The sequence below is a fragment of the Pelecanus crispus genome, chromosome Z (genome assembly GCF_030463565.1).
Source record: "Pelecanus crispus isolate bPelCri1 chromosome Z, bPelCri1.pri, whole genome shotgun sequence".
NCBI lineage: Eukaryota > Metazoa > Chordata > Aves > Pelecaniformes > Pelecanidae > Pelecanus > Pelecanus crispus.
The window spans coordinates 31,362,098-31,377,368 of NC_134676.1; the positions used below are offsets into that span (position 1 = coordinate 31,362,098).

Consider the following 15,271-nt stretch of genomic DNA (forward strand, 5'->3'; position numbering starts at 1 on the left):
GTTCCTAGAAACCAAACCAGATTTCTGCACTTAAAAATTATTCTTTTCTGAGTAACAATATTATTAAAAAGAACATAAACTCAAACCTGCAGCCAGAGTTGTTTACAGATCCAAAGATTTGTAAGCATCTCACAGCCAAAACTGCAAAGCACAGACACTTAGAGCAAGTAAAATTAACTCCTTCTGATGTGGGGCCCCAGTTCTAGAATTACATCTGCCCAGACAGAGTATACAAACCTCCACAAAAAACTCATGCAGTAATCCCACTGCAAGATCAGGCTGAACTAGTACATGTTTCACCCTCAGTAAGTTTGCAGATGACACCAAGTTGGGTGGGAGTGTCAATCTGCTCGAGGGTAGGATGGCCCTGCAGAGGGACCTGGACAGGCTGGACCCATGGGCTGACGCCAACTGGATGAGGTTTAACAAGGCCAAGTGCCGGGTCCTGCACGTGGGTCACAACAACCCCATGCAACACTACAGGCTTAGGGAAGCTGGAAAGCTGCCTGGCCAAAAAGCACCTGGGGGTGTTGGTTGACAGCTGGCTGAACACGAGCCAGCAGTGTGCCCAGGGGACCAAGAAGGCCAACAGCATCCTGGCTTGTATGAGAAATAGTGTGGCCAGCAGGAGCAGGGAGGTGATCGTGCCCCTGTACTCGGCGCTGGAGAGGCTGCACCTTGAGTACTGTGTCCAATTTTGGCCCCTCACTACAAGAAAGACATTGAGGTGCTGGAGCATGTCCAGAGAAGGGCAACGAAGCTGGTGAAGGGTCTGGAGCACAGGTCTTATGAGGAGCGGCTGAGGGAACTGGGGTTATTTAGCCTGGAGAAGAGGAGGCTGAGGGGTGACCTTATTGCTCTCTGCAACTACCTGAAAGGAGGTTGTAGTGAGGTGGGTGTTGGTCTCTTCTCCCATGTAGTTAGCGATAGGACAAGACAAAATGGGCTCAAGCTGTGCCAGGGGACGTTTAGATTGGCTATTAGGAAAAATTTCTTCTTGGAAAGGGTAGTTAAGCATTGGAACAGGCTGCCCAGAGAGGTGGTGGAGTCACCATCCTTGGAAGCATTCAACAAACGGGTAGATGTGGCACTTTGGGACATGGTTTAGTCTAATCTACCCTTAACTGGTTTAGTGTGGACTTGGTAATGTTAGGTTAATGGTTGGACTGGATGATCTTAAAGGTCTTTTCCAACCTAAACGATTCTATGTTCTGTGCTTCAGGATTCAAAAAATAAGACAACTCCTGAAGTATTTACTCACAAATTTTAGCCTAAAATACAAGCGAGACATTTCTAGCACTGCGCGTCACCACACTCTGCTTGAACCATCCACAGAATTGCATGTAATGTTATCATTCACCCATGGAGTTACACTGTGAAAATATAGCTTCAGATAATTACAGGAGAAGAAAGAGAGTCTTCTTCCAATTTGCAACTGAAAGCCAACTGAATGAAAGAAAAAAAAAAATCACTATTACCTTCTCACATTTTCCCATATTTGCTTTGATTTTACAATTATGTCATAATTACTTTTATCATTAAGTTGTCTGTTTTGCTTTAACTCCTTCCTTTTCTTTTTGAAGTCACTCCACTTTGGCTTCTTAGAATCTGACCCTGAAGACAAAAATAAATGTAGTTTCTATAGTCAGTAAAAGAGGAGCAATGGAATCCTTTATCAGCATAAACTGTGGCAGCTCTGTGACTTGAATTGCTAACAATTCAGAAGCTTTACCTGCAGTTAGGCAGCTAGCTAATATGAAAGTGTAAATATTTAATAAGTATGCTAAGCTAGTAATTCCCACTTCTAGAATACTGGAAGAACAAGGCAAACTGATTTTTCCTCAAAGCTCTGTGTGCTGCTTTTGGATGGGATAGAGTTAATTTCAAAAGATCCATCGCAAACCTCTTAATAGCTTGAAAATTGACTCAAAATGTATCAGCAGCCTATGACTGCCCCAGGTAATTCTCCCTTTTTAGTTCAACCTGTACTCATACATACGTTTTCCCCTCTCTCAAAAGAAAAGGCCTAATTCAAAGATACATATCTGAAATCTCAGAGAAAGGAAAAAAACTGAAGTATTTTTACATGCTTAATCTTTTTATTCAGTCAAATTCCTTAAGCATGGGATTTTCCTATACAACAGTGATATACTGCCACACAATAAACTTAAGTTAAGGTAACTATAGAAAGTGCCACAAATGAGTTATGGAAAAACTTCAAGTATTTGATTTTAGTTTTATTCATACCTTGACAAAACCCATCATCTTATATTACATGGTTTCACAGAAGCAAGTCATGCTAACTATTACTTCTATATGGAATATTAAAGACCCAGCTTTAAATTTTTAGACCTTAAAGCACAACTTGCTGGTATTTAGCAGCATGCACTTAACTGTCTTACCCATCCAAAAACCATGCTCTCTTTTTACAAAGTGCATTATCAATTTTTTCTATCACTGTCCTAAAGTAATAGTGACAAACAAAAACAGTAACACTTTGCTTTGAGAGCAGTGCCACCATGCAACACACAGCAGCTTTCAGTTATTCTTATAAACAACATCTAAAGATTTGTTTGTAATTGTGTTTTGGGTTTTTTTTAAAGCAGCTTAATATGAGCATTCTGTTACTACTAAATTTCCTAACAACTAGTGTATACTCTATGTGAAGCCATTCTGCAAACACGCAACAACAATACACTCAACACCTTCTACTGTCCTCCAAACAACTAACATTTTTCTGCAGAACTTCAGAATCCCTCACATAAGACTCCACTTCTCATTTTACAGTGCTGTTTAATTATCATAGTAGAGCTTTGCTTCACAGCAGAAGGAACCACATGAAGTTCTCATGCACCAGAAACAAAGTTAAAAAAGAAATCCATTTAAACAGTGATAAAACCAGACAATTATTTAGCCTCCCTGTATAAACACAAAAATATGCTGTAAAATGTAAAAGGCAGTGATAACACTGATGATGTCTTTTTTGCAAGAAAAAAAAATAAAAGAGGTGTCTAGATAGTTTGGACCACAGAAAAAAATAATATAAAGGATAATCAACTTTGTTTCATGAATTTTGTATTCCAAATTTTATAGTCAGTACTTTTAGAACAGAGGATTAAATTTCTAAAATGGCCTATGAAAGACTCTCCATTTTCCAAATTTGTGTGAAAACAATCCAACTAGCCACTTAAGTGTCATTAAAATAATCATGGCTTTATGATGGCATACCAATTATTTAAATTTGTTACTGCATCTTTGCTTCTGACTTCCAAGAAAATTTGTAACTGTCGATTCTCATCACTTTGGCCTCAAGCTTAGTCAGGTGAAGTAAATTTTTCCATAGCAAAGATTAAACATGAAGTAAGCTTGGAGACAGCCAATTTGGAAAGGTGATAACAAGGCAGGGGGAAAGAGGGAGACCTAGATGAACAATGTGTTTCCCAAAACCCTAGTTTCGTTGATATCCAGGCTTAAAAGTCTGCTCACCTCCCTCTTCACCATCCTGGAGCTTCCTCTTCTTTGCAAGCTTTTCTGACTGCTGTTTATTCTTGAATTGTTTGCCACTAGCTCTTCCAGGTCTTAACTGCCCTTTCACAAATTTCTTGGAAATGGATTTAGGCTTTCCCTCCTCATCTCCTTTGTTAAGAAGTTTCCTTGGTGGACCCGAATCTATTAACCAATGAAACAGAAATGAAAATGTTATCCTAGAGCTAATGTCACTTGAAAATAACAAATTATTACTGTAACAAGAATTAAACTACTTTGTAATAACAATTATATGTATAACAATAATCCTTACATGCTTCTCAAAGCTGGTGTTTTCATTGCAGGCCCTGGGTGTCCCAGTTTTCCCTAGGGAAGTTTTGCCCAGGCATTATTTTCTGGGCAACTGTATAACAGCCCAGGCATAAAACAGATAATTCTAAATCGAGAATTTCACCACCCCTGATATCAAAGTCATCGATCCCCAAATCATCTCTTCACAGTTTATGGTCAGAGCTGTTTTGACATGATCCATTTTAAGCAGAAGACAGCAAACACTGAAAGGTATCTTCTCAATCCTAACCCACAGCACTTCACACACCCTAGCTTCAACCCTCAGATATACTTTTTCTTAATGTGGAAAAGCAAAGTGTAGAATCAGAAACTTTATAACTTCAAATTTTTAATTAAGAGTATTCTAGGTCAATCAAATAGAGCTGAAGTGCTTGCAATGCAAGCTATTTAAAGCATTTCAGCTTTACTTTTTCCAGGATATTTGATCATATAGTCAGTATCGTTTTGAATGCAAGATAGAATCACAGAATGACTGAGGTTGGAAGGGACCTCTTGAGATCATCTGGTCCAACCCTCCTGCTCACGCAGGGCCACCCAAAGCTGGCTGCCCAGGACCATGTTTGGGTGGCTTTGCCTGTATCTAGGGATGGAGACCCCACAGTGGCCCTGGGCAACCTGTGCTCAGTCACCCTCACAGTAAAGAAGTCTTTCCTGATGTTCACAGGGAACCTCCTGTGTTTCAGTTTGTGCCTATCGCCTCTGGTTGTCACTAAGCACCACCGGAAAGAGCCTGGGACTGTCTTTGCATCCTCCCTTCAAGTATCTGTATACATTGACAGGATCACCCTCAGACTTCTCTTCTCCAGGCTGAACTGTCGCAGCTCTCTCAGCCTCTCCTCACAGGAGAGATGCTCCAGTCCCTTCATCATGTTCATGGCCCTTCATTGGACTCTCTCCAGTATGTCCAGGTCTCTCTTGTACTGGGGAGCCCAGAACTGGACACAGCATTCCAGGTGTAGCCTCACTAGTGCTGAGGAGAGGGCAAGGATCACCTCCCTCAACCTGCTGGCAGCACTCCTCCTAATGCAGCCCAGGATCCAATTAGCCACCTTTGCCACAAGGGCACATTGCTAGCCCATGTTCAACTCTGATCACCAGGAGCCCCAGGGCCTTTTCTGCAAAGCTGCTTTCCTCCAGCATGTACTAGTGTATAGAGTTGTACCCCCACATGTGTGGGACATTGCATTTCTCCTTGTTGAACTTCATGAGGTTTCTGTCAGCCCGTTTCGGTCCCTCTGGAGGGCAGCATGACTCTCTGGTGTATCAAGCACCCCTCCCAGTCATCGTTAAACTTACTGATGGTACACTCTGCCCCAACACCCAGATCATCAACGAAGCTGTTTGTCCCGGTTTCAGCTGGCATAGAGTTAATTTTCTTCCTAGTAGCTAGCATAGTGCTGTGTTTTGGATTTAGTACGAGTAGAATGTTGATAACACACTGATGTTTTAGTTATTGCTAAGTACTGCTTATGCTAGTCAAGGCCTTTTCAGCTTCCCATGCTCTGCCAGGTGCACAAGAAACTGGGAGGGGGCACAGCCAGAATAGTTGATCCAAACTGACCAAAGGGCTATTCTATACCATATGGTGTCATGCTCAGTATATAAACTGGGGGGGGTTGGCCGGGGGAGCAGCGATTGCTGCTCAGGAACTGTCTGGGTATCGGTCAGCGGGTGGTGAGCAATTGCATCGTGCACCACTTGCTTTGTATATTATTATTATCATTATTATTATATTGTTATTATTATCATTACTATTTTACTTTATTTCAGTTATTAAACTGTTCTTATCTCAACCCAGGAGTGTTTCTCACTCTTACTCCTCCGAGTCTCTCCCCAGCCCCATTGGGGTAGGGAGAGTGAGTGAGCCACTGCATGGTGCTTAGTTGCTGGCTGGGGCTGAACCACGACACCGTTGAACATGACTACACCCAGTGTTGACTCCTGGGGTACACTAGTAGTTACTGGCCTCCACCTAGATTTTGTGCCACTGATTACCACTCTCTGGGCCCAGCCATTCAGCCAGTTTTCAATCTACCTCACCGTCTGCTCATCCAGCCCATAACTCATCAGCACCTCTGCAAGGATCATATGGGAGACAGTGTCAAAAGCCTTACAGTAGTCCTTGTAGACAACATCCACTTCTCTTCACTCATCTATCAAGCTAGTAATTTCATAAGTTTACCAGGATAAAAAATGAAGTTCAAACATGCCTGTGCACCACAATAATCACTGAGCCAGGACTCCTATTAAGGAAGCTTTGCCTATTAAGGAAGCTTTGCCTTCTTACCTTTTTTAAATTTCTTTTTCCCGTGTGGCACTTTTCCACGAGGTGCTTTTCCACTTTTCCCCACAAACTTCTTTTTACCCCTGGCTTCCATTGTGGCAACACTGCAAAGGGAGCAAGAGACAGCATTACCGGACCACCGTGGCTCCCTTGCTAACGATGTGAGGAAAAGACAGCCTGCGCCTCCCGGAACACAGGTTAACACACCTGACGGAGTTAAACCCTTCTCAGTGGCGGTCGCCCGTCCCCTAGGTGGGCGGTGAGGGACCAGAGGAGGTCGCCCACGGGCCAGTCAGCACGGAAGCTCAGCTAGGCAAGACCGCGGCTCACGGGGCCTGTGCAGCTGAGGCCGCGGCCCCGGCCCCGCTCGCCAGGGATCCCCAGACCAGGCCCAGTGACAGCGCCCGGGAGGAAGCAGCACGCCGCCGACCCGCACCCGGGCGCGGGAGGCCACGACGTGTGGGTTCTCCACGGGAAACCCACCCACGTCCGTCCGTCCGTCAGTCGCCAGCCGCGCCGCTCGACTCACACGTGCCGCGCCACCCGCGCTTTGCGGCCCCCTCCGGCGGACGCGACTCCCCATTGGCCCGCCTGGCCGCCGCTGCGCGACAGTGCCGAAGCAGCGTGCCGTAAAGCGCCGCGCAGAAGGCGAAAGGCGCCACGCTTTTCCTCCAGCGTCCTCTCTCCGGCCCTTGGCGGCCGCGGGTGCCGAGCCGAAGTCGCCTCCATCCACCTCGGGATCCTCCGTAGCCGTTCCCGTTTGTGTAGACTCACCCCGGAGCCCTAGAAAGGGCGAACTGCGGTGAGGAGAGGCCCCATCCCCTTCCCCGTGCTCCTGACTTTGCCTTCTGCCTGCCCCTCCGCCGGGCCTGCAGCTAGACCTGCAGGCCTGCCGCCATCTTCTCGAGCGCGGTGTGCCCAGTGCCCAGCATAAGTAAGATCCTGGCTTGAACATAGGGTAACGTACCAGAGTACAGATTAAGTAGCGATGATGCTGGAGAGCACCAGGTGGAGCTGTTACTTCAAGACGATGCAGACAAGACTAGTCGCGTGAAACGTTAGTGTCAAGTGTGTTTTCATATTCGGGTGTTCAATAAAGTCATCGCTTCCGAATGGAAAGGGGATCCGTGTTCATAAATGTGGTAATTATTACACTTGTGTGATTACAGTACCTCGGACAGGAAGTCAGACCATAGTAAATATTTATGTAATGCCACCCATTGCATATTTGATTAAAGAAGTGATGCAGAGAGAAATTATTCGGTGGAGCAAAGCTTTTCCTTCAGTACAGCCGGTGATAGTACTGTTTCTTTTATTTGTCTCCTGGGAAGCATGTAGCAGTGATTTCCAAAATAGAACAGGCATAGGCAGGATTATGGTTTTTAGTTTTCCCCCTCCTCGAAATGTTAACATTATGCCTGTCAAAATTAAGTGAATATTGTGTGTTTTAAAGAGAGTGGGGGAGAAAGGGTGTGTACTTTGAGGCATGGCTTAAGTCAAGGGGCATAATACCACAAGTTTGCATGATCCCACAATCCAATTGCTTTGCTTCAGTGTTTGGAACGACCTCTGTAGATATTTGAGGTAAGTCTATTTTACACACTAATGACATTTTCCAGTTTTTTGGTGGTTTCTTTTCAAGAATGACCAGCCGGGTTAGCTCAGTTGGTTAGAACATGGTGCTAATAACGCCAAGTTCACAGGTTCAATCCCTGCTTACTGCAGGGGGGTTGGGCTCGATCTCTCAAGGTCCCTTCCAACCCAAAGCATTCTATGATTCTATGAATTAAGACCATGATCAATTAAGACATTAGAAAATATATTGCTGTGTTCAGCTTGGTTGCTATAACACAAACATCTTCCAGAGGATAAACAAATGAAATTTTTGAATGTCAGGCAGAGATTTCAAGTCAACCAGCTTACAGGTTCAAGCATGTGTCTTTCATAACAAAATAATGAAGGGTTCCTTAAAGGTCTTCAGGTACCTTAAAACAGGCTGTAATTATAGAAGATAGTTGTTGACCTAATCACATCTCCAGGATATTCCCAAGTGTGTTCATAGTCAAGTTTCAGCAGAGATGTTTTAATGTCTCTTTTTTATGTCTGTTTTATCTCTCTTCTGGACAGTGTTTTGATTCCATGGAGATAAAAATTATTAAAAAAACCAAAAGGTAAAAATTCAGAAAATTGAATTTCTAATTTGTGAACAAGATGTGTAATGTTGAAACTCAATAGTACCAGTCTGTCTCTCTAATGAAAGCCTCATCTCAAGATCAAGTTTTACATTTGGATTCTTCTAAAATTGTGTCTTACTCACATAATTGTGTATTACTCCTTCAGCATGACGTTTCCAACTTGGTATCCCAAACATGTTTTTGGATACCCTTGAAAATGTGATTCTGACAACGGGTTTTTTAAACAGAAAGAAGGATCATGCTCTTTGGACAGCAAAAATGAGCAGTAAGCATTCCAAGAGCAAGAAGCGTGTTTCACTGAATAGTCATAGGCTGGATAAGATCATCATGAAGCGTCTACAGCCTTTTCTTCTTTCACACAGTGCATCCATGTCTGTTCTGATTTGTCGGTGGAATAAATTTGTATAGTAGTATCGGAAGCAGTGCTAGCATACTTGCACTTAGGGCCGGTCCCTGATGTGGCACTTTTCTGGCATTGGCTTCCAGCTCAAGGAGAGCTATGGTGAATTCAGTAGTGCTGAATGCCGTACCACTTTACTTCTTAGCAGACTTTGAAGAAATAAGAGCTGTGGTAAGTACAACAGGAAGTTTAAAAATGACATCTCACATTTTACATGAAGATTCACAAAAGTGTGACAGTATGTCTACTTACGTGTCCTAGCTGAAACAATAATCCTGTAGTGTCTGTAGTAAAGAAGTCAATGAAATTTAAAAAAAAAAGTAGCCTGGTTTTTATTCATTACTTTGTTAACAGCACATTCATGTGATCATTTTCACATCTAAAAAAATATTTCAGCTCTGTGACAATACATGTGGACTTTGTATTAAGGCAGCTGTAGTGAAGACTTCACTGGAGGAGTGCTGTCTACTGCCTTGGTCAGGACTGCTCTGCTCACATCAGTGAGCCTCCTTTGACAAGACATCTGAAGGTGCAAAGCTGTAAGAAAGGTGGAGTGTAGCCACAGCCATAAGCTGACTGTTCCTGCTACCAAGGCAGCAGGAGAAAACTACCACAGAAGTCAGGTAAAACTGCATCATTTGATTTTCATTGGTGAATGGTTACTGAAGGTACATTCTCAGTTTCTGAAGACAGCTATATGTACCTTGTCTAAGACTTAGTATTTTATAGCTTACATTATTTGTGGAGAAGTAGGCAGTTCTGCTGTCCTTGTAAATGGATTGATCACCAGGAGATCTCTGGAGAGAGCACTACTCTTGCAGAGCCTTTCAGTTCATTTTCTCCTTCTACACTTCCTACAGATAGAAAACTTCCTTTTTTAATCTTTCTTGTCATCACAACACAGGCCTCTGACCTACAGACACAGCCGAAGCCATTTGCATCTCTGCTGCTCCCGTTGCAGTGTGCTAAAGACCTTTTCTCTATTGCTTTTTAGGCAATGCAGGAAAGATTGTTAGTCAGCAACACTGGGTATGCTTCACTCTGACTAAGTATAGCCAACCCTTTCATATTGGAAAAAAAAAAACCAAACCTGAACATCTTTTTTTTTTTTTTTTTTTTTTTACTATCAGCTTATGTATAGGCATAACTGAATTTTGCTGCCCAAAAGGATCCCCAAAGATCCAGATCTAAAGACAGGTTGGAACTGGTTGCTCCTGAGCGATGAGCAGTGGAGAGGCCACTTACTCCTGCTGCCATGCTGGAGCTGGAAAGGGTGGTGACAGCATGTAATGTTTTCATGAGTGACCATCCATTTCCTGGACTACACCATAGCCACGGAGGCAGCGGAACCACAGGTATTTCACTGCCCCCCACTGTCTACTGCCTGTTTTGCTTTTGCCTGTAGCTGCCTGCAAGCTTCTTGCATCATGATTTTTAATTTTCTGAGTGGTTTCATATCCAGTGCAATGTTCATTAAAAGTCAACTGAGTTGGAAAAGGTGGTGAGATGCAATTTTAAAGAAATGGTGAAATCTCAGTAGCAATTACAGCAGGTTACTCTGGGATATCTGGTTACATCGAGAACCACAACCTAATTTCAGTTGTGTTGTTTTATTTCCTCACTTAGACTGTGTGAGAGAGGACTGAATTTCTGGTCATTTTCCAAAGTATAGAGACCTGGTAGAAGTGAAAGAGTGAAAGCGATTTAGCCACTGATTCAGAAAAATAGAGGGCAGGCTTCCTGCCATCTTGATATTGCTCACTTGCTGTTGTTTGTAGTTTAATATACCTTCTAAGAGTTTCATCCACATGACAACTTAAGTGAATTATATTTCCCTTTTTCCAAAGTTGGCTCAAAACACTCAGCTGCAGAGTCATTTGTTCTTATTTCTCAGCTCACTATTTTGAGGGTGGATGGAGTGTGGCAAAGAACAGATTCTTAATGTGCGTGTCCTGGCACCAGTGTTCCTGGGAGAATTTCTGCAATCCTCTGAAATCCAGCGTTACAGTTGAATGTTGTGAGTGAAGGCTGGCCTTTTTCTCTTGCATTGTGTTCCATATAAAGACTGTGAGTGCTCTTTGATCTACAGGTTTGCCAGACCAAGCCCTGCATTCCTAACAGATCTTGGGAAGGCACTATTCACTTCAAATTCTTGGGAAGTTCCACCTAAACTCTAGCAAAATGGGATCCATGTTCCTGCTCTCAGTATGCATTTACCAATTACCTATTAGCAAAGGAAAACTTGTTCTGTTGGGATTTTGGGTGGTGGTGTTTATTTTAAAGAAAGTACTATGTTCGGTTCTGTGCTGTTTCCTGAGTTGTGCTATTTCCTAAACTCAAGCATATTTCATGTTCTTTGGTACCATCCTCTTTTACTGCTGCTTTTATGAGTGTTACTGGATTAATGTAGATTTCAGGATCTCTGTCATGTTAGCCATGGCACCTCAGCATAGAAAACCACCCATAAAACTAAAAACAAGTTTCTGCTTCCCCTTCCACCACTGAAGAAGGGTTAGTTAGTGAAGAAATGTTAGACTAAAGCTTGCTTGGCATTTCTTCACAGATACTCAAAAATGTTCATTGTAGACCAAATTCAAATGAAAGGCACTGATCTGAAGTGAAAACGGAACAGTAGCTGTTGTGCAGAGGCCATTAAACGTAAGATTTAGTATTGTAAGTTCCAGTGCTGTTGAGCAATTCTTTGTTCACAGTAGTTTTTAATCATGATCCACTGGATGTCTGACCACTGACTGACCAGTTAGCTAAGGGACATCTAAAGTCTCCTGTAAATTAGGCTGAAGTCCCAGCAAAATCAGGCTGAAGTCCCAGTTCAGTGTTGCCAGATATGCCTGACAGCTGGCCAACCTAGGGAGGGGCAGCCACTTTGAGAAAGACATTTTTATACTTCCCACTCCTTTGTCTTTGGTTTTCTTCACTTTACATTAGTTTCTTTTTCTTCTGTAAATATATGCATCTGAATATCACTAAAATCAGCATGGGTCAAGCCTGGTGAGCTGAACCAGAACGGTTAATGTCAGGTATTTGATACCCTCTTCGCTGTGTCCAGCAAGAAATGAATTTTTCTGCCTGCAGTCTCCTGTTGAACTGCTGTCCTCCATTCTACTGACTCTTCAGCTGCATCTTGGCAGTGTGTCTTTCCTCAGTTTTAGCTCTCAACTTGGATCAGTGCAGAGTTATAAATATGTGCGTTACCTAATCAAGAGTGAAAACCTGTATAGCACATGCCAAGGCTTAAAGAAGAATAAAATGCATACTGTCTGGAGACTTGTTTTCCAACCTCTAAATACCTTTCCCCCCCATCTCTTTTTTTCTTTTTTGCATCTTGAGAAAAAAGCACAACTTGTAGAAACTTAGCTAAGCAAATTAACACCAATTCCATTGTGTTTCACTGCACTTAGATCCAGAGGCATCAAGATTGCTTTTGGATGTCATACTCATCATAAGTATTACAAAGAATGCTATCACAAAGATTTCTGTGGATCTAGAGCACACTACTCTTAGCAACCACTATAGCAATAGCAACCACTATAGCAATAGTAACCGCATTGAATTCCTGTACTATTCCTAAGGACAGAATATTCTAATCATCAGTTCAGATGAGAGAACTCATACAGACATTCAAAATTAAAAGTCATTACTACTGACAATGCAATTTATCATGAATCGCTACATATATATGACTGCTTACAAAACTTTAAATATATCTCTCTGGGTTGAAGGTAAAAGAAATTAACCACATGCAATTGTTGAAAAATAAGCTGTTAAAAGTATTCCTTACTGCTGTAATTTCTTGAAGATGAACCTTCTAAATGACCATGGATCCAACAAAGCATGAACATTTATACCTCCTTAATAGGATATTCAGTGTCTTCCCTATTGTACTTTTTGAGTCTTTGCAATGCGATGCAAAACAGTATGTCATTTTTCAGCAGGATTAATACAGCCTATTTAACTATAAAGGAGGAAATGCTGTATTTCAGGATGTGCTCAAATCTGTTCAAGAGTCTTAACGTTGTAAAACTACGTCATCACTGCTTCAGCATCCCTACAGTTCTGCTTTAGTTTTCCTACATTCTCTAGCATTCATTAATGTTGCCTTTATAAAAAATTGAAACAAAACACCAGCATTTGTATCAATAAAATGTTTTCATTGACATGTTGTTTGAAAAATACTTTACAAATATATTCTCATGTTTATACACAGAAAGTCCTGTAAGGTGAAAACAGTACATTGTAGTCCTTGAAGGTAGGCTCCTGTATACTTCAAAATCCCCAAGGCTTCAAGGCAGGAAAGAAGAAAATGTTAAATAATAAGGAAATTAAGACAATCACAGGACCTTATTTCAGACTGCAAATGGTACAGCATCCAATGTCAATCTTTTCAGTTTTAGCATACTATCTGGAATAAAGTGAATTCCGGAAGTAGAGGGAAATACAAATACCAGTCCTGGATTATCCAGATCACTTCAAAGTAGCAATCACTGTGAAATATTCTTTGTACTTCTTAGTGTGCAAGGAAACAATCTTTTCTATATAAATTGAAGGTGCAGTTATTAGATACATACACCTTTTGCTCTGGAATTAAATAAAGATACACAACCTGACACTGCTGTCTGCTGCTGTTGTTTTTCCTCCACTTTATTTACTTTCTTCCTTAAAAAGTATTGAAGTTGCCACATGAAATTTACAATGTAAGGTTTTTCCCCATAGAAAATAGAAGTCTTTGATACATAGATACTTTTTAGAAGAGTTTAAGACTGAAATGTGAGATCCAGACAGACATGCAGGTCAATAGGAGACATTACAAATCTATAAGCTGAATTCAGATTCACATTTAATATACTCCTTTCACAAGTGCTGAGGAAAACCTTCCAAACTCTAGAAAGCTCTGAACTACAGCTGCCTGGTATTTGGATTTGGGCATGCCTGGATTTGTTTCCTTCTCTCATATAAGCATAAAACCGCCAACCACTGTACAGACTAAATTTAGGAAGGATAGATACCCAACCACCAGACATTGCATCAGAAATCTCATGACACTGCCTGTACAGGTTAGAATGATAATTTCTGTTATCATTCTGAGGCAGCAACCCACATTAAATACTATTTTTAATATATATATATTATATATTTGTGTAACAAAATGGTCTTTTATTGTGCAAACTACATTTTCATACTAGAAGTCTCTCACCTGCTGTATTAAATTGCTACTGGAAATAACAAGGCAATCAGTTTCTGACACTAACTTCAATGGTTTCATGGCCTCAGCCATGAAGTCCATGTTGCTTTTACAAGTTTCACAATTTTAGGGACTACTTTCATAATCTCATAAACTATCTTTAAATAGCTACAAATGGCTGTTGACTTGGGGAAAAACCTCTGAAACTACAGCTGTGTCTTAATTACTCCCAGCAGGATCCTTAGCTGGTCTTTTGATCAAATGTGGCATGTAACTTCCTGAGAGAAGGGTCAGGGGTTTTTTTCATTCAAACCAGCCTTCCCACAGCGTGTGGAAGGCTAAAGGCTGATTATACCTTGCGAGAGGTGTCACTACAGTTATGTTTTTTGGTAGTAAAATGATGTATACATTTCTGTTTTGACTCCAGCTCATTAATTCAGCCTAAGGCATATACTTTGAATGACAGAAACACATTCTGTAAAAGTCATTATGTGCTCTTTATGGATAACATTGGAGAGAGATCTCATTAAAATCTGTACTATAGCTCTATAGTCTTCCCCATTTGCTAGGTACACAAGCCAAAAATACATCTTTATATAGTTTGGACTACCAATACTTCTCACAGAGCTACATGAAAAGTAAAAGTCACACATATCCTGTCATACAGTTTTATATCATGCTATGCTGGGATTAATTTACAAATGTGTCCTGTTACACTTCTATAGGCATAGAGAAATCTCAGAACATTCACAAAGTATATGTGAGTTGACTTTAGGTTCATGTCTCAAAATGAACCAAATTAATGAGTCCATTGAGAGAAAACTGAAGTATTTAACACACTGCCCTGGTGAGCTAGACACCATACATTGAAATATCTGGAAATAAATGCTGAATGTTTAAAGCATGGACACTACATACTCCTCAAAGATCTTTTGATGTGTTACATGTATAAACATGAGGTAGGTTTTGTTCAGAACCTAGAATATTGGTATTAAAAAAAAAAAAAAACCCACAGTGAACCAATGTGAGCTTACTGTAAAACAGAAATAAAAACCAACACAGAGAAACAGTTCTTGTTCTATACCAAATGAACTTTCTGGAATAAAATTGAGTCTGCTGCAATTCAAGTCTGTAAATATGAGTGCAGGCTAAATTTCAACTGAAAATAAAAGGGATGGAACCACAATATTCCCCTCTCACGTGACTGGCATACAATTACAGGTATGTACAGTTACAAATTGATTTAACACAAGCACCAGTATGCCTACTAAGAACTGAACTGATTTCAGTCTCACTGGTTACTCAGCTTGGTGAGAATCTCACTCCTGTTTTCAGATGCCATATTACAATATATT

At 41.3% G+C, this 15,271-nt stretch overlaps 1 protein-coding gene across 2 annotated transcripts in view; it reads right to left on the minus strand.

Annotated features, from left to right (window-relative positions):
• Positions 1–6,241, minus strand: part of PUM3 (pumilio RNA binding family member 3) — a 28,515-nt gene extending 22,274 nt beyond the window's left edge. Inside the window, exons 1-4 of one of the 2 annotated variants that reach the window (XM_075726454.1) lie at positions 6,125–6,241; positions 5,878–5,883; positions 3,487–3,669; positions 1,479–1,614 (exon numbers count right to left, since the gene is read on the minus strand). In XM_075726454.1, the coding sequence (XP_075582569.1) occupies positions 1,479–1,614; positions 3,487–3,669; positions 5,878–5,883; positions 6,125–6,215 (416 nt within the window). In that variant the 5' untranslated portion in view covers positions 6,216–6,241. The remainder of the gene's footprint in view (positions 1–1,478; positions 1,615–3,486; positions 3,670–5,877; positions 5,884–6,124) is intronic. The other variant, XM_075726453.1, reaches the window with a different exon arrangement.
• Between the last annotated feature and the right edge of the window lie 9,030 nt (positions 6,242–15,271).